At 43.7% G+C, this 27372-nt stretch overlaps 1 protein-coding gene across 6 annotated transcripts in view; it reads left to right on the forward strand.

Moving 5' to 3' along the window:
• Positions 1-27372, forward strand: part of CUX1 (cut like homeobox 1) — a 363160-nt gene that overhangs the window by 76021 nt on the left and 259767 nt on the right. For all 6 annotated transcript variants that reach the window (XM_036278819.1, XM_036278820.1, XM_036278816.1 and 3 more), the window contains exon 2: positions 1893-2003. In XM_036278819.1, the coding sequence (XP_036134712.1) occupies positions 1893-2003 (111 nt within the window). The remainder of the gene's footprint in view (positions 1-1892; positions 2004-27372) is intronic.

A 27372-nucleotide genomic window follows, 5' to 3' on the forward strand; every position in this document is an offset into this window, starting at 1 on the left:
TTGTGCCCCCTACTGTGTACCCCCCCGCGCCCCCCCTCACCCCCCAACTCTGGAAATAGGGTCCTCGTTGAAAAGCAGTCAGGGCTCTTTGTTTTTCTCTTAAGTTTTCTGCATCTGTGTGTAATTGGAACGAAACATCAACTTTACTTTATTTGTCATATTTCAGTATTGGCTTTTTCCCCCTTCTTGAAGTCTCCCTTTATAACTCTGCTGCTGCTGCTTAAATATAGATGTCTAAGTCCTCCTCCTTACCAGATTGTTTATATTTTTGAAAAGCCTTCTGCTTATCTGCGATTACTCTCTTCTCTATCTCCATCTCCATGTTACCACATTGCTTCGGTTGCTCTTTTTTCCTGCCTTCACTTGACTGGGATGTGTTTCAAATGTGGTCTATCAAAATGTGCAGTGTTTCCCTCTTTTCTGCAGTAGCTTTGACATCTGTTCTTGAATTCTAGCCCACGTTATTCTTTTGGACTTGTTTGCACAAGATTTGCTGTTATGCCAGAAACACTAAAGGGAAGAGTGTGGTGTAGTTTTCCCGCCCCTCCACCCCCAACCTCCTACCCCCACCCCCGTTTAAACTGTCCACAGTTTCCAAGTCGACAGCACACTGGGTGTTTGTTCCAGCACTCTGTCATCTCGTCTGGCAGTGGCCCACCCCATAGTGGTACGAGAGAAGCGTTTACCAGCAGGGCTTACGGACGACTTAAGTATTTCCACCAAAAAGAAAAGTGGGTGTGACTTCATGAAGTGGGTGCAGGGTGGGTGCAGAAACTTTCACCTGCTTCCCGGGTGGCTCTGGATGGATTTTCATTTTGATTTTACTTGCCTTTTGGCCTTTGATGGGGTCTTTGCTCTGTTGGGCCAGCACCTGGGGGGAATAGTCCAAACCATTGAAAAGCCACTTAGGGCAGCCACTTTAATCCTAAACAGAATGTGCTAGTGTGTGTCTTTAAAATGGGCCTTTTGGTGACTACGGGAACATGTCCTTGAGCTCCTGCTGTCAGCCTGGAACACCATTCTGGGCCCATCTGCTGTAGGCTTGTTTGAAACAGATCCTTTTGGTGGCTGTTCCCAGAATTTCTGAGGTCAGGGCACAGGTTCTCTGATGCTTTGAGTGTCAGTTTGCCATGTATAGCAGAGCCCAGAACGCTTAGCCTCTGACATGTCCTCTGAACCCACTCCTGATTTAGAGTCCCAGTGTAAGTAAAACAGTTTGAGAATAACCACTGTTTCCAGGTCCCTTATTTCTGAAAGTTTACAAGATATTGGAAATCATTATTCTTGGAATTGGCCTTGTAAAGGTCCTCTTGAAAATAGGTAACAGGTTAATTTTAATGGTCCCAGACATGATGTCTAGCCTGTAGTAAGACCCACAATAAGTATTTGTTGAATGAAAGCAAATGAAGTGTCATTACAAAAGATTCTGGGCCTGCACTGTTGAAGGAGAGCCAAACAGAATGCCCTGATGAGAAGCGCAGAGCGAATCAGAAGGACAGCACAGAGATGTGACAAGAAGAGACACTTGTTAAGAACAGAAGCGAGTGACTCCAGGGAGGGATGGCATTTGGGCATTGGCCTGACTCTGGTTTTAGCAAAAAAAAAAAAAAAAAGTATGTGCATGTACTGTTACAGAAACAGCCTTTCATGAGGTGGCGTCAATACATACATCAAAGCTGAGCAAGTTGGGTTTTCTCAAACCAGTGCTCGGGGCTGGATGGGAACTTCGTGATTGTGTCCACAGCCCCCAGCACCTCCTCTGGCCACGAGTTGGCAGTCCCTGGAGTACTGGGGCTCTCTGCAGTGATCTGGTCAAATGCAAATATGATCTTCTCTGTTACAAAATGCAGTTACAATCTTGTCTTCCCCCTTTTTTTTGTTTCTCTCAACAGAGGGAACTCGATGCCACCGCAACAGTATTGGCAAACCGGCAAGATGAAAGTGAGCAGTCTAGAAAGCGGCTCATCGAGCAGAGCCGAGAGTTCAAGAAGAACACTCCAGAGGTGAGGCAGTGTTTCGTCCAGGTCTCTTTGAAGGGGTCTTACTATCCTGGTCAGTAGACGTATTGTAAGCATTTCAGTTCTATCAGATAATCTGCTTTCTTTCAGTTGCCCTTAGCCCCGTACCAGCAGACTGCATGATTCCACGTGGGCTGGGGAATGCGGGCATTGATAAGTTGCATAAACAGATTAAACCACGAGCTAATTCTAGATGCAGATACTGCAGTCTGGATCTGTGGGAATACGTGGCCAGGTCAGACCCTCAAACCCATCCTGGCCTCTGGCCCCTTTGCTCCATGCCCACGCCACCTCGAGTCCACAGAGGATCACTGAGTATGAGGACATAGTGGGTGGAGGGGCAGGCGTGGTATCTGAGGGCTGCACACATCTCAGGATGAAATATGCTGATACCTTGTGTAAATCAGACATTTAGACTGGTAAGGCCTTTTAAACACCTGTTTCCTGAAATATGCTTTAAAGGGCACTGGAAATGTGCTCTTTATATGCTCCTACTTTTTTTTGTAATTTTGTGTTTGAAGGACAGTATTGAGAGTAGTCAGGGCAACATTTTCCTGGTCTAAGTTCCTTTTCTCCTTAGTCCCTATCCAAGGCTTTGTAAGAAGTAAAAAGAGAGTTTTACAGACAGTTGCACAGATGTGGGAATTGCTTTCCAGGGAGCTTCTGCTAGTTTGGCCCACGATGGTTCTCATGCTATGGGCTCTCCCAGCCTCCTGCACCCCCCCACTCGGGTGAGTGGACTGCAGCTGCCCACAGCGTTGGCTCTGGCCCCAAACCTTCAGATTATTCCATGGACAACAAAGGAACAGACCTGGAAGAAAAGCTGCTTTCTGGGAGGGATGCCTCTAACTTTTACAATATATCTCATTTATAATATATAGAAATCCTGAGAAATGATGAATGAATTGAATTTTTACAAGTGGACTTGTTTTAAGGACTCCAAAGGAGCTTGCTATTTAAGGGAGTGCTGTTGTGAATCATTTGGGGAAACAAATAGTTAACCCTCTATTTTCAGAATAATTATGTTAAGAGAGAACATGAAAGCTCAGGGGAAAGAAGGAGGGCTCTAGAGATAGACCCACCTAAAGGTTTTAAGTTTGAGACCCACTACTTACCCTCTCCACCCCACCCTGCCCTTAAGTGTGGATCTGCCATGTTTTGTCTGACCAAAAATGCAGACCAGAGTAATTTGTGCCTGGGGATTGCCACCCTCTGTGTAGTTTTGGGGTACATCTATTCTCCACGTTCCACCTTGCCCTGAGTAAAGACAGGAACAAAGAAAGGAACCAAGGACAGAACTTCCTTCTGTTGCTTTCTCCTCTCGGGCCGGTTCAGAATAGGCCATCCTAGAGGGTCTAACAGTGGGGTTTCCCAAGCTCTCGTCCTTGACTTTGTTTCCTCCGGCCAATTTCTGTCATGTCTATCTCTCGAACATTCTCAGCATTGTTCCAGTAAGCAGCTGTCATCTGCTGTCCTGTGTTCTTATTTTCCTCCCTTGGTAGCTATATGTCCAGGAGCATCCATAGAACAATCTAAAGAGGAAGGTTAAGGCCACCCTTCTGAGGGGATAGACAACAGTAAATAAATTGAATCGGCCATATGACAAGTACTGTGAGGAGGATGAAGCAGAGAACTGGATTCTTGGGTGTTCCTGGGGTCCCAGACTTCTGTTAGCTGCTAAGGGCCTGTTCCCAGCAAGGAGGGGCACTGCATCCCCCTACCCTAGGGCTGCTTTGGGCTGATAAATGATGACTGAACTGAGCTGGGCCCAGTCCCACCATTGAGGTCTAAATAGGCCTCGTTTTGCAGGCACCGGGGACCAGCTCACACGGCTTTTGCTGAGTCCCATGCCAGTTACTTGAAGACACCCAGCCTTAAACTGCATTTATCTTCTAATCTCAATAAACAGAAGAGGCTTGGGAAGGAAGCAGCCTGGTTGGTAAATGCCATTTGGGGCACTTCTTTTCAGGGCACATTTTTAGACATTGTCTTCTGTGGAGAAAGGGACTGAGAAACTCCAGGAAGGGGATAGAAGTTACCATCCTCTTGTTTCTGGCCTCTGCCAGTTGGTCGAGGCTGGTACCCATTGGGGCTGCTTCCACTGCAGTAGGGAGAGTCTTGCTAAAGCACGAATCTGCAGGAAGGGTGAGGCTTCTTGCAGGCTCCTACTTCTGTTCCTCCCCTTGCTTTTTCCTATCCCAGGGCCATCCTGGAAATCTATGTGGGAACCCAGAGGGGAGACTTATGCTACCAACCAGAATCTTCTCTTTGAAAATTTGAAGCCATTTAAGGCCATTGTGGAGGTGTGGATGGGTAGCTGTAGCCGGGATCCTCTGGGGTACACAGAGGGAGGAGCGTATGTGGGAGGTGGTCTGGTAGTAAATGGGAGGACTGTGTTGAGTACGGGGCCTAGGATCCAGAGGGGATATTGGATTGTCACATTGTTTGGGATTTCAGATTAGAGGAGCCCAAATTCTCTTCAACATCAGTCACTTCTCCTGACTCCACTGCTGGACAAATTATTAAACAAGGGAGGAAAAAGATTAGCACTTACTGTAGAGGGAACATTCTAGAAAATGGACCTGTAAAAATGAAGGTTGCTTTGTTTCCAGGGATAAAAAACTTTGACTTGCTGAAAGGAAAGTCATCTCTTCATGTGGACAAAGACTAGGATCCTCATGCCACATGTGGTTGACGAGTGAGGACCAGGCTATGTTCTAGGGGGCCACCTGAGGCAGACCAGGGCCACTGGTACTTCTGCTGGTGTTGCACCAAGTGTATCCATTCTCAGTGAAGAAGCTCATGTCCCTCTTTGTTCTGGGAAAGAAGAAAATGTTCCTCCCGTATCTGTTGAATATCTAGTAAGTCTAATATGCAGATTAGGCACGAGGGTGAAGGCAGAGGTGAGTAAGGTTTTCTCTCAACAGGGAATTTGTATTTTCCTAGACTGGCCCTGCCCAAGGGCAACTGGGAAACCTCAAGTCTGGAGGGACAGGGGGAAGGCCGGGGGAGTCTGACAGGCTGGGTCATTCCCCCCTGGACAAGCCCAGGAATACAGAGAGGCAGGCGCCGGCGTGGCCAGGCCTTGAGTATCTTTTGTTTAGAATGAATTTTTTTTTTTGAGTTTCAGTTTTATGTCATTAGATTAATACCTTTATAGTCAGTTGATATTATTGCTTATGTCTTTTTAACCTCAAAACTGTAGTTAATTTGAAAGATTACAGTGACTCTGCAAATAAAGTTTTATATATTTCTTTGATTCCATAAATGAGCCCCTTTCTAAGAAAAACATTTTTTAGTTTTAATTTTATAACTAAACATTAATTTCCTACTGAATTAATAATTGCTAGTGAACATAAAAGATTGTGGGGGTATTTCTAGGTTGTGTTGCTTTTCAGATTATTTTTGCAGGTGACCATACTGGCTCTTGCCATTGGACAAATTACTTAACCTCCCAAAGTCTCAGTTTCATCATCTGTAAAAAGTGTAATGACAGGGCCCAGCTCACAGGATTGATAGGTGTGTGTATAGAGGGCTCCGCGCAGGCCTGGCATCTGGCGTCCTCTATGTGTTTGTTACTAATATTAACTTAGAATATGCACTACGAATGCATGCAATACAGCTGATTTCTGCTTCTCAAAGCTAGTTCAGGGAACTTTAAAACACACACACACACACACACACACACACACACACACACCACCATGTAGTTTCAGCCCCAAAGTGCCCCAAAAGTTGGTTTGTAATAACAGTTTATCATTTTACCTTTTGAATACCTTCTATGTGATAGATGGTTTGGCCCTGGGGGTAAAATCCTGTTCCTTTTCTTAAAAAGTCTCTTGTCTTCCTACCATGCAAGTAGAACATCCTGACACAGCGTGTTCAGTGCTAGGATGGTATAACTGGAATCTTCTGAATGCAGACTTTTCCCCAGAAACACTTGCATATCCACGGAAAAAAGGTTCCAAGCCACACGCGCCTAGGTAAGCACAGGGCTGCTCTTTAAGCCTTCTTCTCAACCTCTGAAATATTGGTGAATGTTAAGGACCCACTTCCCTGAGAAATGCACATTTACATACAGTTTCTCTTGGACACTGAAACTCATCTGGACCCTGGCTTAGAGCATATCTCTGGGGCACACACACATTGGCAGTCTTGGCATGCCACTCTGGGAGCATCCTGTGTGTCTCCGCCTTCGCCCTCCTCCTCGTTGTGCCCAGGGCAGGAGGGATGAAAGGAGAGGCAGGGGCTGCATGAGAGATCAGTGCCAAGGCCCTGTCCTCTGGGCAGAGGCCACTGTCCTCTGGCCCCCAGGCTGAGCACTAGGGTGGAGGAACTGGGCCATCCCCAGTGTGATGAAGGCCCCATAGGCTGGCAGCAGGCACAGGCATCTCTGTATTGGATGAAACTTTTCTCCTGCTCGAGACTGGTGAAGGGCAAGGCCAGGCAGGTGGCAGTGTGTGCAAGGGAGGGGGAGGCAGTAGCTTTCTTGAGGCCTGGTGGTGGTGGAACTCTGTGCATTGTAGGCCAAAACCCTTGCCTTCTGCTTTTCTGTTGCTTTGATCAGAGATCTGAGGCACAGGCAGGCTAGGATTACCTTTGATGCCCCAAATGGCATCTGTATTGATAAAGCTGACTGCAGAATGAATCAGTGGGGACATAGAAGCATGCAGGTGCCACTGCCCAGAAATACCCAGGGCACTCCTGGAAACTGAGTTATTTTCCACTGGGGACTATGAAAGGGACAGCACTAAGGTTTCATGATTCAGCCCAGGAATTTTCTTTTTTCTTGCTTTTCCATTTGGTTAATTTTTATGTTTGCCCCTTGAGGTTCCCACAGCTATTGCTCAGATAAGCTGAGACTTGAACCCAGGCAGTCTGGGCCCAGAGTCAGTGCTCTTTTTTTTCTCTCTCTTTCTTAAATGGATTTTTAGAGAGAGAGGAAGGGGGAGAGAAATAGAAACATCCATGTGAGAGAGAAACATCAATCAGTTGCCTCCTGCGCACCCCCTACTATGGATCAAGTCCACAACCTGGCCATGTGCCTTGACTGGGAATCAAACTGGGACCTCTCAGTTCACGGGACGACTCTCAATCTACTGAGCCGCACTGACCAGACAACAGTATATGCTCTTAAATGTCAGGGTGTGCTGCCTCCCCGACAGGCCCAGAAGCTGGAGCAAATGCAGATTCGGTTCAGTGAAGTGCAGGCCCTAAGGTGGGGTCACAGGATCTTTGCAGGGGAACAGTTCCAGCTCACCAGCCCATGTTCTTTGAATGAGATGCTTAACTATCAGAAGAAAAGTCTTCAGTGTTGGACTTACTTCCAGAAAGAGCACAGGAATGTTTTTTATTTCATTAAAATTATTTTCAGTAAGGGCAGAACCATCCTTGGGGGAGGGGGTAAGAGGAGGAGAACCACAAACCCAAGATGCAGTGATTTTTTATTATAAAACTACCCTCAGAGTTTGTTTTTTTTGTCACTGTGTCCAGCTCCTACCCTAGAATGTGTCTCTGACTTTGCAAGGTTCCTTTTTTTTTTATCCTTACCCGAGGACATTTTATGATATTTTGTTCAGATAGAGTGGGAGGGAAAGAGAGAGAAACGTCGTTGTGAAAGGAACACATCGAGTGGTCGCCACCTACATGACCCAGCCAGGGCCAGGGACAAACTGCAACTGAGGTACGTGCCCTTAGTGGTAACCGAACCCGGGTCTCTCCAGACTGCAGGTCGATGCTCTAACCACTGAGCAAAACCGACCAGGGCTGCAAGGTTCCTTTGTTTTCTATTGAAGGGGCCACCTCTCTTCTGTGAGGTTTAAAAATGAGCTGCAATTCTGGATCTCTTGGTCATTTTACCTCCTGATATGTTTTTGCCTAAACATGTCTTGCTCTAGAGTGTTAATCCTTATGACACCTGGTCTACCATGCTTACATTCTGGATCTGTCCTGCACCGGTCCTGCCCAAATGTATGTGGCTTCTTTCCATGTCACCTGCTTCTACCGTCATCAGCAGAGCTCTGCCCCAGCCCTAACTATTTCAAACACAGCTCCTTGGGGTCAGCACTGGGACTGGCCACTCCTTCCTCACTCACTGTCCCCACCAGGGCAGGTGGCCCTGGGCCTGACGCTAGCCACAGCGTCACAGCCCGCCTCCTGGATCGGCATGCCTGACTCTGACAGGGAATGTTCATTTTACTGCTGACATAACTGTCTCTGCACTGGTATTCATTTCCTGAGTGCCAGAATCTTAATTTGCCCTTTCTGTCTCAGGCTAGAGTGTTTTTCTGAGTTTTACATTCTTGGGAAACTGTTGTAAAAAATCAGGAGTCACCTCGTGATATGACTTGGAAAGAAATCTGTGTCATCTTGGAAATGAACTCAATTTGTGGATTCCTTCTGGACTCCAGCAGGTGGGGGGGCGCGGGTAAGTGTCTTCTTTAGGAAAGCCACAATCATCTTTTTACTGATCAGGATGGACTGTTTCTGAGTAAGATACAAAATCATGTGCCTCAACACTGTCTCCTTCACACATAAGTCACCTAACTCCTTTTTGCTGATGTGAGGAGGACAAAAGGATGGGCAGATGCTGCAAAGTTTCAACTCCTTTTTCACTCCCTGTGAAAAAGGCTGGGGAAGAAGGGGGAGTAATATACAGTTGTGGCCCAGGCCCAAACACATTTAGTCACTGCCTCTACAGCCTTTATATAGACACTTCAGGGAGTGACTCAGCCTGGAAAAAGAGCGTCACTTAAAAATAAAGTCGCAACTCAAATGGACACGTCCTGCACAGGCCGCCTTGAGACAGTGTGGCTGGGGGCTCCATTAGAAACCCTGCTGGGGTCCCTGGTGAGTCAGGTACATAAGGTGAGTATGATTAATCCAGCTGCATCATGGAACTGGAGTGACAGTTAAAGGAGCTCACATATAACTCCCTGTGCTTTTTAAACTCTCAAACAGTGTTCAGACATTTACTACATTTGTGCATAGAGTAGCAACTGAACTCTCACCTCTGACCTTGTTTTAAACAAAATGACAGACTAAAGAAGGCTGTATGGCTCTCCAGTTTACCACTCAGCTTTTGTTTTTGCTTCCATCCTCATAAGACTCTAAAATCAATGTACATGAAAGACTAAAAACACCAGCATAATGTTCCTTGTATCTCACTGGACATTTACATGGGTTAATTGAAGCCCACAGCAATGACTTGACAAATTGTGACTTTTAAAGAGGAGAGCAGACCAGACATGCCCCTAGAGACATGGAACCTTTAGGAAGGGCAGTGATGGGAGGGAGGCCTACAAGCTTAGAAGACCTGGGGTGCAGGGTGGACACCAGCTAGGAATATGAGCATCCCCCATCATTCAACAAATTGTGGTGGTCCGTAGCCACAGCAATTCAGCCGAGTCTATAGCTCTGGTACAATTCCTTTCTCCCACTTGTGAAGGGTAAAGGACCTGCGGCAGGAGCTGTGCCTCCATTGTGTTTTTATTTAGCCATGGTCCTTGAATACCATGGATACTGTATGAGAACTACATTATGAAAGGTCCCGATGTATTTACAGCATGCATTTAGAAGTCTTTTCTTAACCGAACAGAATTTTTAAAAATGTTAATTACATTACTTGTAAGATTTGTTTCTCAAACAAGCAGATAATAAATAAAACTTTATTTGATACGTAAATTTTATTTTTTGCTACAGAATTAAATAAAAAGAATTCAAGAAATGCCTTTCTTTAGCTATTATTCAAAAAGTTAAACATAGTTACCCTATGACCTAGCATGTTCACGCCTAGGTATATTCAAAAGAACAAAAAGTAGAAACAACTTAATTGTCCATCAGTGGATGAATTGATAAAATGTGGCCTGTCCATACAATGGAATATTATTCAACTATAAAAAGGAATGAAGCACTGATACATGCTACAACATGGATGAACCTTGAAAACATTATGGCAAGTGAAAGAAAACACACAAAAAGACCAATATTATGTAATTCCATCTATATGAAATGTGTAAAATCTGTAGAGACAGGAAGTGGACTAGTGGTTGCCAGGTGCTAGGGTGAGAAACAGGGAATGACTACTGGTGCTTTGGGGGACGATGAAAATGTTCTGGAATTAGTAAGTGGTAATGGTTGCACAAATGCCTCTTTTTTGGGGGGTAGGAAATCCCTGCACTGTTTTTTTATTCCGTTGTTGAAGAAAATCCACACATAAAAGTATCATGTGAATTTTCATTTTGGCAGTAGCAACTTAGTGTTTAAAAGGCTACTCCAGTATTTGGCAAAATTATAAAGCCCAAATAATCAACTTGAATGTTAATCATTCTAGAATTACCCACCGTTAAGTTATAATTAGACTAACTAGGAAAAGTTTAAATATTAAAATGAACTTTTAACTGTTACCAATTAAACTCTTTAAGCCAGTTTATCAACCCAAGAGGTTACTTTCTTGTTTCTTTTGGGTCTCTAGGAGAGAAAACCTCCCTCCAGTGATAGAGAATGAATATAACTCAAACCTGATTCAGCCCCAAGTCAGTCAGTGGCTGGTGGACTTGTTATCCCCCCACATTCCAGAAAGACACTGCAGCATGCTCAGGGTATCATAGAGGACTGGAGAGCAGAGGAATTCACTCGGGCTTGGGCAGACTGAGCCAAACTCCTAGCTCCTAGCTCCATGGCTCCATGGCTCACTATCAGTGGGACAGAAACTTAACCTCAGTTTCATTATCTGCAAAACTGTATTCTGCCTACTTCAAAAGGTCATGGTGAGGAGTGGATGCGATTCCTGGAAGGTAAATGTCTAGTCCCAGGCCAGGAGTGGAATGTTCGTGAGTGGTGACATGGATTTTTGGGCTAAGTGACCTTGAGCGAGGTCATGAAGCATTCTGAGAATTGGACCCTGTACATATAAATAAGCAGAACCAATAACGAATGTCCAAGCTACTAGGCATGTGAAATGAATTCCTATGCACAGAGCATATAGTAGGTGCTCAATAAACACTGTTCTGCCTGTGTTTTTTTCTCCCTTCCTTCCTTCTTCAAGTAGTTCTGCACCCTTTCCAGGGGCCAGGGACAATTTGAGGAGCTGAGATACAGCAAGCACGAAGAGAGAAGGTTCCACTTTTCATAGAGGGGCAAGCAGACAATGACCAAGTAAACAAATGACATGTAAGATAATTTCAGGTGGTGATAAGAACTAAAACAGGATTTGTGACAGTGAGTGTGGATGGGTGGAGGTTCTTCAGGAAGTTTTTTGAATCAAAGAATGAAAAATGCCCCTTTGCACACCCCGGCCCATTGTTGAATTTAATAGGTTGTTTAGTGGTAGGGTCCCCAACATGTCTTTCCAATAAAGGCCTGATTATCTTTGTTTGCTCTTATCATCCATTTTTTTTAAAGTTTTTTTTTTATCCTCACTCGAGGACATTTTTCCATTTTTTGCACAGATAGAGTGGGAGGGAGAGGAAGAGAGAGAGAGATGGAAACATCGATGTGAAAGGGACACATCGAGTGGCTGCCACCCGCACGACCAACCAGGGCCGGGGACAAACTGCAACCGAGGTACATGCCCTTAGCGGGAACCGAACCCGGGTCTCTCCGGACCGCAGGCGGATGCTCTACCCGCTGAGCCAAACCAGCCAGGGCTCTTATCATCCATTTTTCAGGCATCATATCCAGTCTCTCTACTTTCAAAGACCAGAGACACTGTTTAATTTCAACATTAGAAAGTTTAGTTAAGGAACGTTTGAGTTGGAGGGAGACCTTATTGAAAAGTGAAGTCTCCTTCAAACTTCAAAAAAAAAGAAAAGAAAAGTGAAGTCTTAGGCAATCAATGAAGAGTTAACCTCTCAGTTTCTGTGTTCCATGACATAGAAGTCAGTCAGAACCGTGCAAGGAGCCCTGACCTAGGGGCAGCAGGGTGGCCTTTCTGTGAGCGCTGGCAGGCAGTCTGTTCAAACGAAATGTCGTCGGGACCGGCGTTCCCTTTCCTTCCTGAGCCCGTGTGTTGCTTCCTTCATGTGTCTAGCAACTTTTAAAGAGCTATTTTAAGTATAACAGACAAAGTATTTGAAAGTTTAATAACTGTCAAAAGAAAAAGACTGTAATGAGATTGGTGTGGTATGTATATTTAGTTGAGACCATGTTGAGTTGTATAATCTCTCTTAGCCTCCATTTACTCATCCAGGAAATGGGAGTGATGACAACTATTTTGCAGTTATTGTGAGCCAGATAAAATATAGAATATCCAGAATAACTGTGCTGAATAGTAGAAGCTCAATAAATGGCACATTGTTTGTATGTTACTAATATCTAATCTTTTGAAAGAAAAAAATTGTGTTCATGAATGGATTTTAAAGCTATAAAAGAGCGGGTGCAGAGTAGGGGGAGGAAAGAACAATGTTGAGGGGAGGGGGACAGGAGGAAAAATTAATTAAATAAAAATATAATAGTTTATTTATTTATTTTTTAATTAATTTATTTTTGTTACAGATGTTTCTCCTTTTCCCCCCAATGATTCCCCCCTTCCCTTTTCCCCTCCCCTTTCCCCCTCGCCCTGTCCCCAGCTTTGTTGTCCATGTCCCTTATTCATGCATACACGCATATAAGTTCTGTGGTTTATCTCTCCCCCACCACCCCCTCTTCTGGGGATTGTCAGTCTGTGGAAGCCACTTCCACGTCTCTGGGACTACCCCATTCCTTAGACTGTTATGTTCATTATATTCCACAAGTAAGTGAGATCATATGATACTTGTCTTTCTCTGTTTGACTTGTTTTGCTTAGGATAATACTTTCCAGGTCCCTCCATGTAGTCTCAAAGGATAAGAGATCTGTCTTTCTTATAGCTGCATAGTACTCCATTGTGTATATGTACCACATTTTTTTTTATCCATTCGTCTACTGATGGACATTTGGGCTGTTTCCAGATCTTAGCTATTGTAAATAGTGCTGCTACGAACATGGGGGTACATATATTCTTTCTGATTGGTGTTTCAGACTTCTTAGGGTATATTCCTAAAAGTGGGATCACTGAGTCAAATGGAAGTTCAATTTTTAATTTTTTGAGGTAACACCATTAGTGTATTTTTTTAAAGTCTTAAAGCATTGAGTAGACCAATAGGTCTATAAACTATAAACCTAGTTTCTACTGCAGACTTGAAGAGAATCAGTAAAATAAAAACATGTTCCTTTCATGTGTCTAGATGGTCATTTTCTCTCCCTTTGTGTTAGCTTTACTGTTCGTAGAGTGGAAATATTTGCCACTGGACTCTCTTTTGAAGCTGTTATTTGAAGAGCCAATAACTTATCTTTCTGGTCAGTAACCTCAACTGCAGTGCATTTTGAATGGAGAATGTCATGCTATGTAGGATGTAGTAATAACTGGGTATAGAAAGGGGGCTCACAGCCTCTTCTCAATAAATATCCTTGAAAGGTATAATGGCGAAATGTGAAAGCCATAAAATTTGGTTGAAATTGTGGTGAACTGTTATTTATTAATATTTATTGAGTACTTACTAAGAGCCAAGCATTATGCTAAGTACCTCACACACCTTTCGCTGCCCCTTGCAGTCACCCTAGGAGGTGGGTGTCATTAGTGTCACATTACAGAATGTTAACCACCTGCCTACCAGGCAGACAGGCTCCTATGAACCAGGCCATAACCACTGTACAAAACTGTCTCCTTTTAGCTTCCAGAAGTCAGTTTTTCTTCATTTAACTCTAAGCAGTTTCTCTTCTTTTAGTTTAAAAAATTGATTTTGAGTCCTGGTCAGTGTGGCTGAGTTGGTTAGGCGTTGTCTTGTGCTGAAAGATTGTAGGTTCAATTCGCTGTCAGGGCACAGGCCTGGGTTTCAGGACCAATCTGCAGTAGGAGGCATGCAGGAGGCAGCCGATTGATGTTACACTCTCGCATTGATGTTTCTCTCTCTCCCTCTCCCTTCCTCTCTAAAAATCAGTAAACTATTCTTTAAATAAATAAGTGGTTTTTAGTATTGCTTTGAAGTGACATACATTTAAAGGATTTTGTGTGTTGGAGGCTGCATTTAGTGGGAGTTTACCCAGGGAGGAGCAGTTAGGCAAAAACCTGACATTTGCTTGGGAACGCTGGTTCACTTAATGGGAATTATAAGCCAAAGCACATGAAAATCTCCCCATCAAGTTTGAGGTTATGTTAGTCAGAAAAAGAGACAACGAGATGACAAGTCCCACTGATCCTGAGATTTGTTGACTTAGATTTTTGGTTCCTTCTTTGGCTAGGGGCCTGTGGGTGGGGGTGGGTGGGGTTAATCATTGAACATTGATTATTGACTAATGTTGGTTCATGGTTTTAACTTGCAAATGTGAGTTCACAAGGAGCATTATGTGCCTGCCATGCAGAGTATAATAATTTTGTTTGTGACCCAGTATTTTAACAGGAAGACATATACCTTGTATAGTTGATAGAATTAAAGGAGTGTTGTAACATTGGGATTCAAAGCACTTGGATTTCTGCTTCTGGCTCTGCCACTGTGGGATTTGAGATCTGAGCAAGCCAGGTCAGCACTGTTGTTTAATTTGAGAAAGGAGGTGGTGATACAATGATGTGTGGCTGAGAACCGAGGGCTCTCTCTGGTTTATCCTCTCCATGGGCCCAAGATGTAGGTGTTGTCCTTTCTTCTTAGGCGGCCTCACCTACTTTACCTCTTTTAGTTTTTATATTCGGAATTTATGGTGATCCCATTGTGTGTGGGACAGGGTATACCAGGGCAGCTCTGTGTTGAGGGCTCTGGTCACTGCAGGGATACAGCAGTAACAGCTAGCAGCAACAGCTGACACTTACTGAGCACTTACTGTGTGCCAGGCATTGTTCTACACATTTTAAATGTATTGGCTGGTTTAACACTCACTGGATGTCTGTTAAATAGGTATAGTGTTGATCTCCATTGTAAAGAGAAGGAAACTGAGGCCAGAGAGAGGAGGAGGGAGTCCCCCCAGGATGTCACAGCCAGTGAACAGTGGCACTGGCTGGGGGTTTCAAATACAGGCGGATCAGCTGCAGGTCTGTGCCAGGGTGGCTGTATGGGGAGTACTTACTGAGTTCTGGCAGCCACCGTCCAGGCTCACAGAGTCTGTTTCTGCCCAAGAAGAGTCCAGCCATCTCCCCAGCAGTTAGACTTCCCAGTGCATTCAGCAGGGAGAACAGTCAGTCTGGATTACTTATTAAGGAGACAGCTTACATCCTGAGCAACTTCCAGCCGCAGGACCCCATCTTGGTGTTTCCCTGCTTTACATTTGAAGGTCCCCGTTTTAGTTCAGAAGGCCAATTGAGGCCCCAGTTTGAGCCTATATTCATTCATTCATTTACTGATTCTATACTTAGGACACTTTAAAGAGGGCCGGCTACAAAGAGGTCTGTGATCAAGTGTGCTGAGACTGGACAGTAGACAACAGTTCAGCTTTTCCCAAGGGTCTCCAGCCTCGGGTGGCGGGTGGGGGGGCAACTTCAGCTCCTGACACCTCCCACACTGCCTTCCCTGTTGTGCCACCAGAACGTTGCATTTGTAAGGTATAGGATACCTTTCAGCCCTGAAAAAGATTTGTGTCAGACAGACCCTGTTCTTGTCCTAGGGAGTGGCAGCTCAGGCAGAAAGACTCAGAAGGTTCTGCCTCCTCTGAGTCCCACTCAGGGGCCTCATACAGGATTTTACCTGCAGTAAGTTCTTTTATACATGAAGCCATGCAACCGGGTTAATGTTTTTAATATGAAATAATTTCTAGCATTCTGAAAAGCATAGAAAACAAAACAAAGGTATTTATGTCCTTCGTGAAGAATTGGTAGATGTTAACAGTTTGCCTATTTGCTTCAAATGCCTCTTTTTTCAAATAGAAATAAAAGGTTACAGTGAAAATCCCACTTCCATGCCTCCCCTCTTCCTCAGATGTAAACGCCATTCTAAAACTGATGTTCATTTCCATGTCTTTTTTTGCACTCATTACAATGTTTACACATTCATAAACAATAGGTACTGTTTTAGATATACATGTATTTTACTATTTATACAAATGGTTTTATGCAAATAGTATCTGGCTATGTATGTATATATCCTTTGATACCTTGTCTTTTTCATCCAGGGTTAACCTTTTAGAAATGTAGCTGAGTGTGTATGTGCATCGAGTTTATTCATTTAAGCTGGACACACTATTGCACTGGTTGCACGAACACAGAAGATGGTATCCAGTGCCCTATTGAGATGGCAAGTGGATTTTGGGTTGTTGACACTTAATTATTACACGTGTCCTGGGAGTGGGCTCAGGAGTTTCCTGGTGGGGGACACAAGACAGAAGTGCTGTCTCTGGTCATAGTAGCTACGTCAGGTCGGTGCTGCCAGGTAGTTACTCTCCAGGGTAGTGGCCTGCTGTTACTCCAGCTGGCCAGCTCCCAGTACCTGTTCTGGCTATACCCTTGTTAATTTTTGCTGTATTTTCTTATTTATAATTTAGTTGAACATCCTTTTGTACAAAGATGGGTCTGTACAGTTTCCTTTTTTGTGTCTTAACTGTTTGTATGCTTTGCCCATTTTCCTACTGGGCTGTTTTGCTGTTTCCTTACCAACTTGTAGGAAATTTCAATATTCCGAATCTGGATACTTTGTGCTAGTGTACGTTGCTGAAGTCTCCTCCCAGGCCGTGGCCTGTCTTTTCACTGTGTTTAGGGTCTCAATAGTCGCATGGAAGATTTTAATTTTAATGCAGCTGAGTTTTTCCTCTTTTTGCTATATAGTTTATATTTTTAATTTAATCTTATTTCAGAAATTGTCTCTGTGCTGACGTCACAAAGACAGTCTCTCATGTTTTCTTGCTATAGTTTTTTTGTTTTGCTTTTCACATTAGGCCTGTAATACTTTTTGTGGGTGGTGAGGATCCCATTTATCTTTGTCTATTGAGAGCCTTTCATCCCCAAACCACTTACCGTCCAGTCCACCTTTCCCCAGTGAGTTGCCTTCAGGACCTCTGTCAGGTAACATGCCCCCTTGTAGGCTCTTGGTCCATCCCCATCGTCTGCTTGTTTGCTCCTGTACCAACCCTATACTGTTTTGGTGATTATTACTATATACTTATCATAATTATTTCTGTATCATTACTAAGTCTTGATTTCCAGTGGGGAAAGCCCCCACCCTCATTGTTCTTCAGAATTATCTAGACTATTCTTTCATTTGTCTTTTAGGATCATTTATTTGGTTCCATTTTAAAAATTCTGTAGGAGTTTTTATTGGAATTTCATTGAATTTGTAGGTTAATATGGAGAGACTTTATAAAGTGTTTAGAGTTTTGATGGAGTTATTTTGGATCTTATTCTTGGATGAATTTCATTCTATGTATGACTCCAGGGATCCATGAAAATTGCACACTCTTAACATACTCTATCTAGTTCACTGTGTGGATACAAAATAGTCAAAAATTGAAGGATTGATCATTGTAGTCTGGAGCCAGGCGTAAAAATAAACCCCACTGTGTTATCATAGGTGGCTGTGATTAAGATCAGGGGAAAGGTCGGCTGTGGGCCTCCTAACATTGACAGTTTCCTTCAGAAGATTAAGTGGTTCTTCATTTTTGGCCCAGGTCATCAGTAGCTTAAAGCCATTACTGTCTATTGGCTGTTTGGTTTGTCTGAAATATGGGGCTGGTCTCAGCCTATTTCCCTGGGGTCAGGTGTGTTCACATAATCAAAGTGCCAAGAACCCAAATCGTGTGTGTGTGTGTGTGTGTGTGTGTGTACACACCAGTTAGCCTTCTGGGGAAGAATGCACTGTGCCAGAATACAGTGTTTTGTACCTTTGTATTTTAAACTGTGTTTTTTCTTAGTAGAGTGTTTTAAAGCTTATTTTTGAGATAGGCTTATTCAGCCACATAGTTCCCTGTGCTTTTGAAAATGACCATTTGTGAAACTGTCTACAATGGTCAAAATGAAGAAAAAGAAAGATTCCTTTTCTGTTGATATGTGTTCAGGGATTTTCTTCAGCCCAATGCAGTTCCCATGACCTATTCAGAGAAGGGTGATAGCTTCTGTTTCCTTTAATTAAAAGTGGACGACAAGAATATTTTTATTTATTTTGTTATACAGAAACAACCCTTGAGAAGTATTTCATAAATATTTTAATGATTACTTTGCCACGGTAAAGAAAAAATTTCTGGTTCCAACAGTGATACCCCACCCACCCCAGGCCACTCGAAATAAAATGACCTGTGAATAAGGATGAAGGAATTAAAGTAAAAAATATGATCTGGGCATGTTGGGCTAATAAAGTGAAGAATAGAACTTGTGATTTAACTCTTTCTGCTGCTCTAAGATAAGGGAAATATTTATACTTCTTTCATATCCATTTGTACTTGAAACTAGATTAAGTGTTTTAATTTGGTTTATTATTGATTATAACTGTGGGAAATGAGTTCCATGGAAACCCTTCTTAAGTAAATGAACTGATATGTTAGAACCACAAGACTTGAGAGCAATTTTTATTTTAAAATTCTTTTTGCATTAGCACATCTGCAGTGTTGAAGAATATATGGAAAATTGAAATAGTGCTTCTATCCTGCCGTGTCTCCAGCACGTCAATAAATCACCTTTTTTTCCTTTTAAAATGTCTGGCCTTGTAATTTATGTTTGCATAACCCATTACTAAATTCATAGTAGGTGTTTTAGTTGGCAGGCATTAGTCCAGGGGTTCTGACGATCTTTTAAAAAAAAAATAGAGCCTTTGTTAGTATTTATATTTAAGTGGACATTTTCCTTTAAGAAAATAATGAATTGGATTTTTAAATAGAATTTGGAGCTAGCTATTTACCTTTTTCTTAAACAAACAGTATTAAGTCCATATTCCTACATTATCAATTATCATAGATTTCTTAATAGACTTTATGGTTTTCCTTGTTAAAAATAAAATCAGAAGAATATTATTCTGATAATAAGATCATAATAATTTCTATGATTTTCAGCAGGTTTCATGTTGCAGAGAAAATAAACGTCTCTGTTTTAGTAATTTTTGATTTTGTAAATGCAGTTGACTATTTTAGTTATAAAGTGAAGATGAATATATTCATTTACTGACAACACTATTTGGTGCTTTAACAGAAATAGAAATGTTTAGGGTTAGTTCACATGTTTGTGGCTTACCTTTGAAACTTTCTAATTTTTAACCAGACATTTAAAAATAATCATCATGTCTTCTAGTTCTAAATTAGGAAAACTTTTAGAGATTACTTTGAAATGATGAAAAAAAGTTACTTCTGTTTTCTGTTGTAAAAATTTTAAGTGATTTTTTTATGGTAGTTAGAAAGCCAGAAGGGCCATTTATGGTTTTCTGAAGAGGTTCACTTTATTTGATCATTCCTTCTCCCTTCTCTTTCCTCAGCCCTATCAGCTGGTTAATAATGTTTTCAATATAAAATATGTATCTAAGCCCATTGAAATCACAGTAGCCAATCAGAAGAGGACTTGTTTCTCCCCTAGGGAGCTTTAATATATTTATCAGGAAGTCTGTAGCCTCCTCAGTCTCTTTGTGAACTAGAATGCATGTTATTGTTCAAAGGATACTGGTATGTTTAAAAATTAAGAATTTAACGTGTCCAAACTGTGACTCAAAGTCCAGTTGTGCTGTACAAGTTTGATGGTCTCTGACTTCCTCCTACTTAAGTTAGGGATTAAAAGAAATGATAGTTTTCTTTATTTTAAAAACATAGCTAATTTGATATTTTTATTTTATTTTATTTTTTTATCCTCACCCGAGGACATTTTTTCATTTTTTGTTCAGATAGAGTGGGAGGGAGAGAGAGAAAGAGAGAGAGAGAGAGAAACATCGATGTGAAAGGGACACATCAAGTGGCTGCCACCCACATGACCAACCAGGGCCAGGGTCAAACTGCAACCAAGGTACGCGCTCTTAGCAGGAACCGAACCCGGGTCTCTCCGGACCACAGGCCGACACTCCAACCGCTGAGCCAAACTGGCCAGGGCTAATTTGATATTTTTAAAGTGCCTGCTTGCATTACAATATTTCATTATCAGATGTTTACTCTGTTGTATTGCTCTGATAACCTTCTGCATTTACAGAATAATTTCTGTTGAGTTAAAAAGGTGCCTCTTCTATTTCTGCATTTATTTCTGGAAACTTTGGGTGCCTTATTCTGTCTTCCTGGGCAAGGGGCAGGGTTTCGAGAATCTGTCTTTCAGAAATTCAGCTCCCAGACCTAAGCCTCCCCTGACTCTTACAAGAACCATGGAAGTAGATTACAGAAGTAGTATCGGAGCTTTCAGAAGCCAGGAACCACATTTTATGGCTTTTAGTGAAGTTTTCTTCTCTTGCTCCATTCTCCCTGGAATTGGTGGCTCCTTAGTCATGAGCCTTGTGGTTGTGTCCCAGAAAGCGTTTCCACTAGGGGAAGGTGCTGTGCCAGACGCTGGAAGAAAGGAAGAAGGAGGTGTTTATCGTCCTGAAGATGTCTTCCAACTTTTATTATGAACTCCCTTCCAAAGTAAACTTCGGGTTTGTTTCAAGTCACTTCTGGCCAAAGTGCAGCTGGGTTTGCTGTGTCCTCTAGAAGTAGAAGCGAAAAAAGCATTCCCCTGAGCGAGTGGGCAGGTCAGGATTGTTCACTTAGTGAGTGACAGCTGTGGGACAGTTTGGACTTGAGAAGTTTGAATGACTGAGGCCCATTTCAGTGAGCTAGGCCCTTTGGGAGCCACTGAGGTACCCAGAGCACCCTGGGGCACTCATGGCTGAGCAGGAGATTGGCAAGGAAATAGTGTTTTGATGAAGAGTAGTAAGAGACAAAATGGAGAGGGCAGTGCCCAGTGGATACCTAGAGCAAAGACAAGGGGCTCTGGAGGAGAAGCAGGAGCCCTGATCTGGCCTGGAGCCAGGGAAGGGCTTTTACCTGGTGTGAACAGTCCATGGGTGGGGCTGACATGGTGGTGAGGCCTAGGCCCCTGCTGGAGAGGTTGAGAGCAAGACTGAGGAACTTGAACTTTAGTCTACCTAAGGCCCTGCCAAGTGATCACAGGGCAAGTGCTTAGGGGTGATCTGGCCTGGCTTACACCTAGAATAGTTGGTGCCTCACGCTGTGGTGTGGAACAGGTATGTTCTGGGACAAAGGTGGAACCAGAATGGCTAGACCCTGCTAAAGGGGACTAGGTGAGAATAAGCAAGCAGTGGTTATATCATAGTTATTCAGTAAACACCTGTTGTGTGCCTTCTCTGGGCCAAGTGCTATTCCAGACCCCGAGGACACCGCAGTGAACAGAATAGCAAAAACTCCTGCCATCTCAGTGCATACATTCGAGTGGAGGAGACACAAGAAACCAAAAGTTAAGAACAAGTTTCAGGGAGTGCAGGCATGGCATTCTGATCATGGAATTCAGGAAGTAGAGACATGAACTCTGACAATGGTTGGCTGAGGACAGGAGAGACAGGGTGGTAGCCAGAAATGGACAAGATTTAAGAAGGCATTTCCCACCCCCTGCCCTGGGGGACCTTCCCCCAACCCCAGCCCATGGTGACCACTGATCTGTTTTTTGTTTCCATAGTTTTGCATTTTCCAGAAGGCCATATGGATCATAAAGTTTTGAGTATGGCTTATGTTCTTTAGTGCAATGCATTTATTTATTTATTTTTAATATTTTTTTCTTCATTGACTTCAGAGAGAGAGGAAGGGAGAACAAACTAGAGACAGAAACATAGATGAGAGAGAACATCCACTGACCACTTCCTGCATGCACCCCCCCCCCCCCCCCCCGGGATTTGGCCCACAACCTGGGCATGTGCCCTGACCGGGAATCGAACTGGTAACCTCTTGGTGCATGGGTCAACGCTCAGCCACTGAGCCACACCGCCTGGGCTTTACCGCAGTGTGCTTAAAATTTACCATGCTGTTGTGTGTATCAGTAGTTCCTCCCTTTTTAGTGCTGAGTGGGTTTCCATTGTCTGGATGTACCCCGGTGGAGAGGGGTTTGTAAAACTGGTCAGGCTGCACTTACCTCTCAGGATCCCCAATATCCAGTCCCCTGGGACTTAAAAGCTGCACACTGCCTGATTGGTTTAATAGAGAGGCTGGCAAGTGTTCTTTCCAGTTTTACCAAGAATGATTACCTGTAAAGCTCTGCCATTTCTCCTCTGTTTGCATTGCCTACTCACCCTTCTTCTGAATGTGCCTGGTCTTCCTTGAAGAAGGACGGGTTAGGTTAGCATTGGTAAAGCTGACTGATTTCTGGTCCTGTGTCCCCAAGGAAGAAAGGATTTGAGAGTGTTTGGGAACAAGCTCACCGAGACACACTTCAGATACACTTTGTGAAGACACCCTCCCCCCCACCCCACCCCACCCCACCCCACCCCATCCTACCCCAGAAAGGTAGCGCCTGCTCTGAGCACAGGTGTGGACAGATGGAAGGTTGCAGTCCCTTAGTGACTTGGAGTAGCAGCCCTACAGTGAACCAGGCGGCTCACTGCCTTTGTTCTTTGAATTGTAGATGCCTTTCTAGTATTTCCTTATATTGTTATTTAATATCTCCATCCTTTAACTCTCCTGAATGTGCTTCCTTCCTTCTCCTTAGGTTGTGAGCTCTAGGAAGATAGGAGCCCTATGGAGATACCTTGGGTCCTCTTTGATTCTGATTGGAGTTGTTGATTGGTCCATTGATCAGGTGCTGTGATTTAGGTGTACACTGAGCCAGAAGGATGCAGTCACAGCTGAGCTGGGGTGGGCAGACTTAGCAATCAGTAGCCTACCCTGTCACATTCTTCAGGAGAAAACTAAGGCCCAGAGAGGGATACTGACTCATACAGTCACACGGGACACATAGGAAGAGTCTGCATTCTCCGCATTCAACAGTTCTGCACATCTCATCTTCGTACTATAAGTTTGAAAGTCAGAAGGAAAAGGGCAATGTGCTGGGTTTCCTCGAGACAGGTGGCTCCTTTAAAGCTGGGGCTTATTGCCAATCTGACCTTGTTTCCATGGAAGCAGCCAGCAGGGCAGCTTGTTCCTGTCAACCTGAGGCCTGGTGGAGCCTCAGCCCCCGACAGGCTCCTCGCCAACTCTGTCGGCAGAGGGGGGACCTGGGAGCCTTGCTAGAGCCCTCTCCTGCTTACTGTTTGCTGCAGGAGTTCAGTGTGAAGGGAAAGTCAGTGAACTGCTAGGCCCAGCCTACACTTTCCACCAAACTTGCACAGGGGTGGCCTTCAGCACTACATTGAGCATCTCTTCTTTGAGGTTCTTGCTTCTTGGAGAACCTTAAAAATGAAAATAGAAGAAATATCTGCAAGCTAACTCTTTAAAAAAACACACAAAAACATAAATATCTCAATGGAATCTATTTTTTTTAAATGAATTCAAAGCTACTGGATTTTCTCTCTTGCTGAGATTGCAGTTCGGTAGTTTCAGTTTGATAATTCAGTGGTGAGAGTGGACTTGTCTCCTGTTTTGTCCAGTAGTTTTAATGTCTTGGCATTCTTGAACTTGGTCTGCTTCATTTCACGCTGGATCACAGTTCAGTAATGAAGTCTTTATTATATTAACTAGTCAACAGATACATTCTTTGCAGAATTCTGAGTTTTTAATTACTCCACGGAAGCCTTTGGACACGTTGGTTCTGAGGAGCATTTTGCATTGCTAAATTCCAGAGTTAATTGCAAACCTTAAAAGACTAAAAAGCCCTGAGAACAACTTGTTAAATCACAGACCAGGGAAAGGTCCCCACCCCCCAGTCCCTTCCCCCTCCTCCTGTTTTTCAGTCTTTTGGGTTCCTGGTGGTGTAAGCATGGTTTTATCAGACATGCCAGCACACATTGTTTCCCAGGTCTGTTTCTGCACTAGTTAGGGTAGAAACATACCCAACTACTGTTCTGGTAGGTGGGGGAAAATGCTTAAATCCTAGAAGCATGTTCATCTACCTTTTTAGGGTATTGCAGGTTTAGCTTGAGGGCTGGAGGACTTCCAAAAAAAGTATGACTAAGGGAGAAAAAGACTACTCCCAAAGCGAACAGGGTGGAGTATCCCGGCCAGGAGAGGAAAATTCCCAGCAGGGAAACTGCATGTCTATAACACAGACATATTGGGTCATAGATTTGCTTTCACAGAATAAGTGAAACGGAACAAAAGTTTTTTGATTTCTCATTCCAAAAGGCCTAGTTTCTGCAGGTGTGTCTTTCAGTCTCAACTTGTATTCAGTATTATTTCAAAGGATTTTCACTTAAGACTGTGTCTACTCCAAACCAAATAGCTGGCTGAAAAAGGGAGACATTCTGTCTACCAATCACTCTGCCAACCACTTGTCTTAGAGCAGCATCTTTCCCTAAAGATCCTGGCCACCTGGCTGTCCTTTCCCGTGCTGCTGTTTCACCCATAAGCAGCCAATGACAATACACCCATGGCTCTCTGAGAGCCAACATGTATTTTGTGTGACTTTGGAGCAACACAGACCTGGGTTCAAATCTTGCCTCCACTGGCTCCTGGTACATCGCTTAAGTTCTTTGCACCTCAGTTCAACTGGGATGGGAATCTGTCCTTTGAATGGCTGTGATTAAATACTCGAGCCCACATCTATGCTCATCATAGCTTAGCACCCTGCACACAGGTGTCTGGTGAACGTTACCTTCCTTCCCAGCGTGGTAGTTGCTTGTATACTGAGTTGCAAAAAAATGAACAGTTCATCTAATTCTGAGCAAGTATGTAGATGTTTTGCTACACATGTGTGGCTGAACTCAGCCTGTCTGTGGACATCTTTTGGTTCAGTTTTAGTGTTTACTTTCAAGTTGGCTCTTTTCAGTATTATGTGTAGACAGAATGTAGAGTGAGGAGCCAGGCTCAGAGATACTAGGAGTTAAAGGAGTAGTGGGGCCAGAAAGTATAATTTTATTGTTTTTAAGGCAATGATTAGGTTTGTGGGCACCTTTTTGGTTTCTGGATGTTCATATTATAATTTTGCTCACTACCATATACGCAGCATACTGTCTGCTACATCGGCATTCAATAAATATTGTTAAATAAATGAAGAAGTAATTTATGAAAATATTGTTGTTGCTCTTGTATTTGCACAGAGGCAGACCTAATTGCAACTACCTAATTGCAACTCTCTGTTGATTATATCTTTATTGCACTTATTCTTCTGCTGTCCTGAAATGATATATAAAATGTCTGCATATAGCATCACCTGTAGAACACACCTTTGCATTTTTTAAATGGAAAAGCTTTGTTTTTTCCTCATTGTTAAAATAATACGGGTTGTAAAACATTTAATAAATGAAGAAACAAAAAGTCACTTGTGATTTGAAAAAAATGTTAACCACTGTAACTAACATTTCAAATAACATTTCTGATATCTCTATATACTTAAATGCATATATAGGCACAGTTCTGTTCAATAATACCGAAAAGTGCCTTGCTGTGTGTTAGGGGCTTTGGGGTCTTACCACTTGCATGCTCTCTTGTGAGCTTGTGTATCAGGGACATCTGTCCAGTTGGTCTATACTGGCCTGGCCTGTACTTTTCATTGCTGTATAGTATGCCAGCATATTATGCAGTGTACTAAATGCCCCAGTGCATTAATCCAATCCTTTCTTGATGGAAGTTCAGGTTGCTTGTTATTTTAAGTAAACCATGTCTAGTCAAACAACACAACAACTCGAGCCATGCACAGGTTCTTGCCAAACCGTCCATTAGTGCTGTGACTCAGGAAAGAAAACTTGTTTTTTCTTTAATTACTAGGCTCAGGTATTCCCATGTGTGAGGGCAGGTAATTGACTTGTCAGAGACATGGAAGCGACCCCTGTCCCCACTGCCCAGCCCCTCTACTGTAGCTCTTTCCAGAACAGGAGGCAGTGGGCAGAGAGTCATACATGATAGAGTGGAATGAGGCCTGCAAAGCCTGCTGGTTTGTAGCACCGGCTTTTCTTCCTCCCCAGCATGACTGAAACAAAACTAGGAGGATGTTGATAAGTTGATAGGATGACATTAACTGTAAGTGATATGCTCAGGCAGTCTCAATGCAATTAAATGCTAGGTGTTGTGGTCCCGGCTCACTCGCCAAAGGTCCCAGGAATATGGGTGCTCTGGGCAGATGGTCCCTGTGGAGCCTAGGAGAGTAGCTGGTCCTGGATCTTTCCACCAAGCTCCCACTAATAGGGTGATGTTTTCATATCTCCTCTGCCTTGTCATTTGGCATGCTGTGTCTGTTTGTTGGTGATTCTGTTTTTGTTTCTAATAAAACCCCGTGCTTCTTGGTTGGTGCTTTAATCCTCGAGGGTCTCACTAGCCTCTAGCAGACACCTCAGCCTCTTCAGAGAGCAGGTGGCCATATTCAGGTTGCACCTGGGAAAGCCAGAGTCCCACTTTGCCACGTTGGTGCAGACTGTGCCCACACTCATCCTTGCCAGGTGTGAGATAAGAAAGCTCCTTTTTTGCAGCAAGGTGCTGCGGTTTGGCCTGGGGCAGAACATGTAGGTCAGGGTCAGCCCTGCTGCTTCTCATACCCAGCGTTAAGACCAAATGCCATGGCGAGTGAGAAAACAAGAGAGCATTGCACTTTTCTCAAAGTACTGTGACTCCTGGGTCCACCACCACCTCCTGAGCCCACTTTGGGGTTCCCTAGTTGTCCAGAAATGAATGAGCCTCTGGGGCTAGTGCCAGGTGTATACTGGGAGTGGGGTCTTCCCGAGCACACAGGGCAGAGCCACAGAAGGCCTTGGACTGCAGCCCACTCCAACCCAGGCTGGGCCCCGGTTCTGCAAGTTTAGCTTCAGGATATGTTTGCTTTCAACACGTCCACTATCATTTAGATACAAAGCATAACATGGCTGAAACTGGTCAGTGGAATTTGGAGTTCATTGTCAGGAAAATAAAACAGTTGTTAATATTTAAATTGTGAGTAAATGACCTCTCTGTTGTACTTTGTAAATTATATGTAGGAGTCAATTTATTGCTATTTAAAATTGTACAAGGACTCACGGAAACCTTGTCTTTTTGGAGTGTCCCCTTTGTGCCTTGCTGTGCTCAAGGCTGGGGTACAGGGAGTGGACTCCTGGAGGCTACAGGTGCTGAGGGGAGTAGCTGGGTGGTGGCAGGAACAGGGGTAGGATCCACGGAATTCTGAACTCTGGGTTTTGGGCCAGAGGGAGGAGCTGAAGGTGCTGGCCTGGGACAGGCTCAGGGAGGTCAGCATGTCATGTACCCTGTTTTGGTGGTCCAGAACCTCCTGTGCATAAAAGACTGGTTCTGACTCTGCAAGCTGTGTCTGGGGTATTGCCCTTTTACTTCACCTATGGGTCTGAGTGACAGGAGGAGTATTGGCTCTGCCACCCGAGACTGGGACTCTGGGAACACCAGA

The sequence above is a fragment of the Molossus molossus genome, unplaced genomic scaffold (assembly GCF_014108415.1).
Source record: "Molossus molossus isolate mMolMol1 unplaced genomic scaffold, mMolMol1.p scaffold_m16_p_3, whole genome shotgun sequence".
In the NCBI taxonomy this organism is placed as follows: Eukaryota; Metazoa; Chordata; class Mammalia; order Chiroptera; family Molossidae; genus Molossus; species Molossus molossus.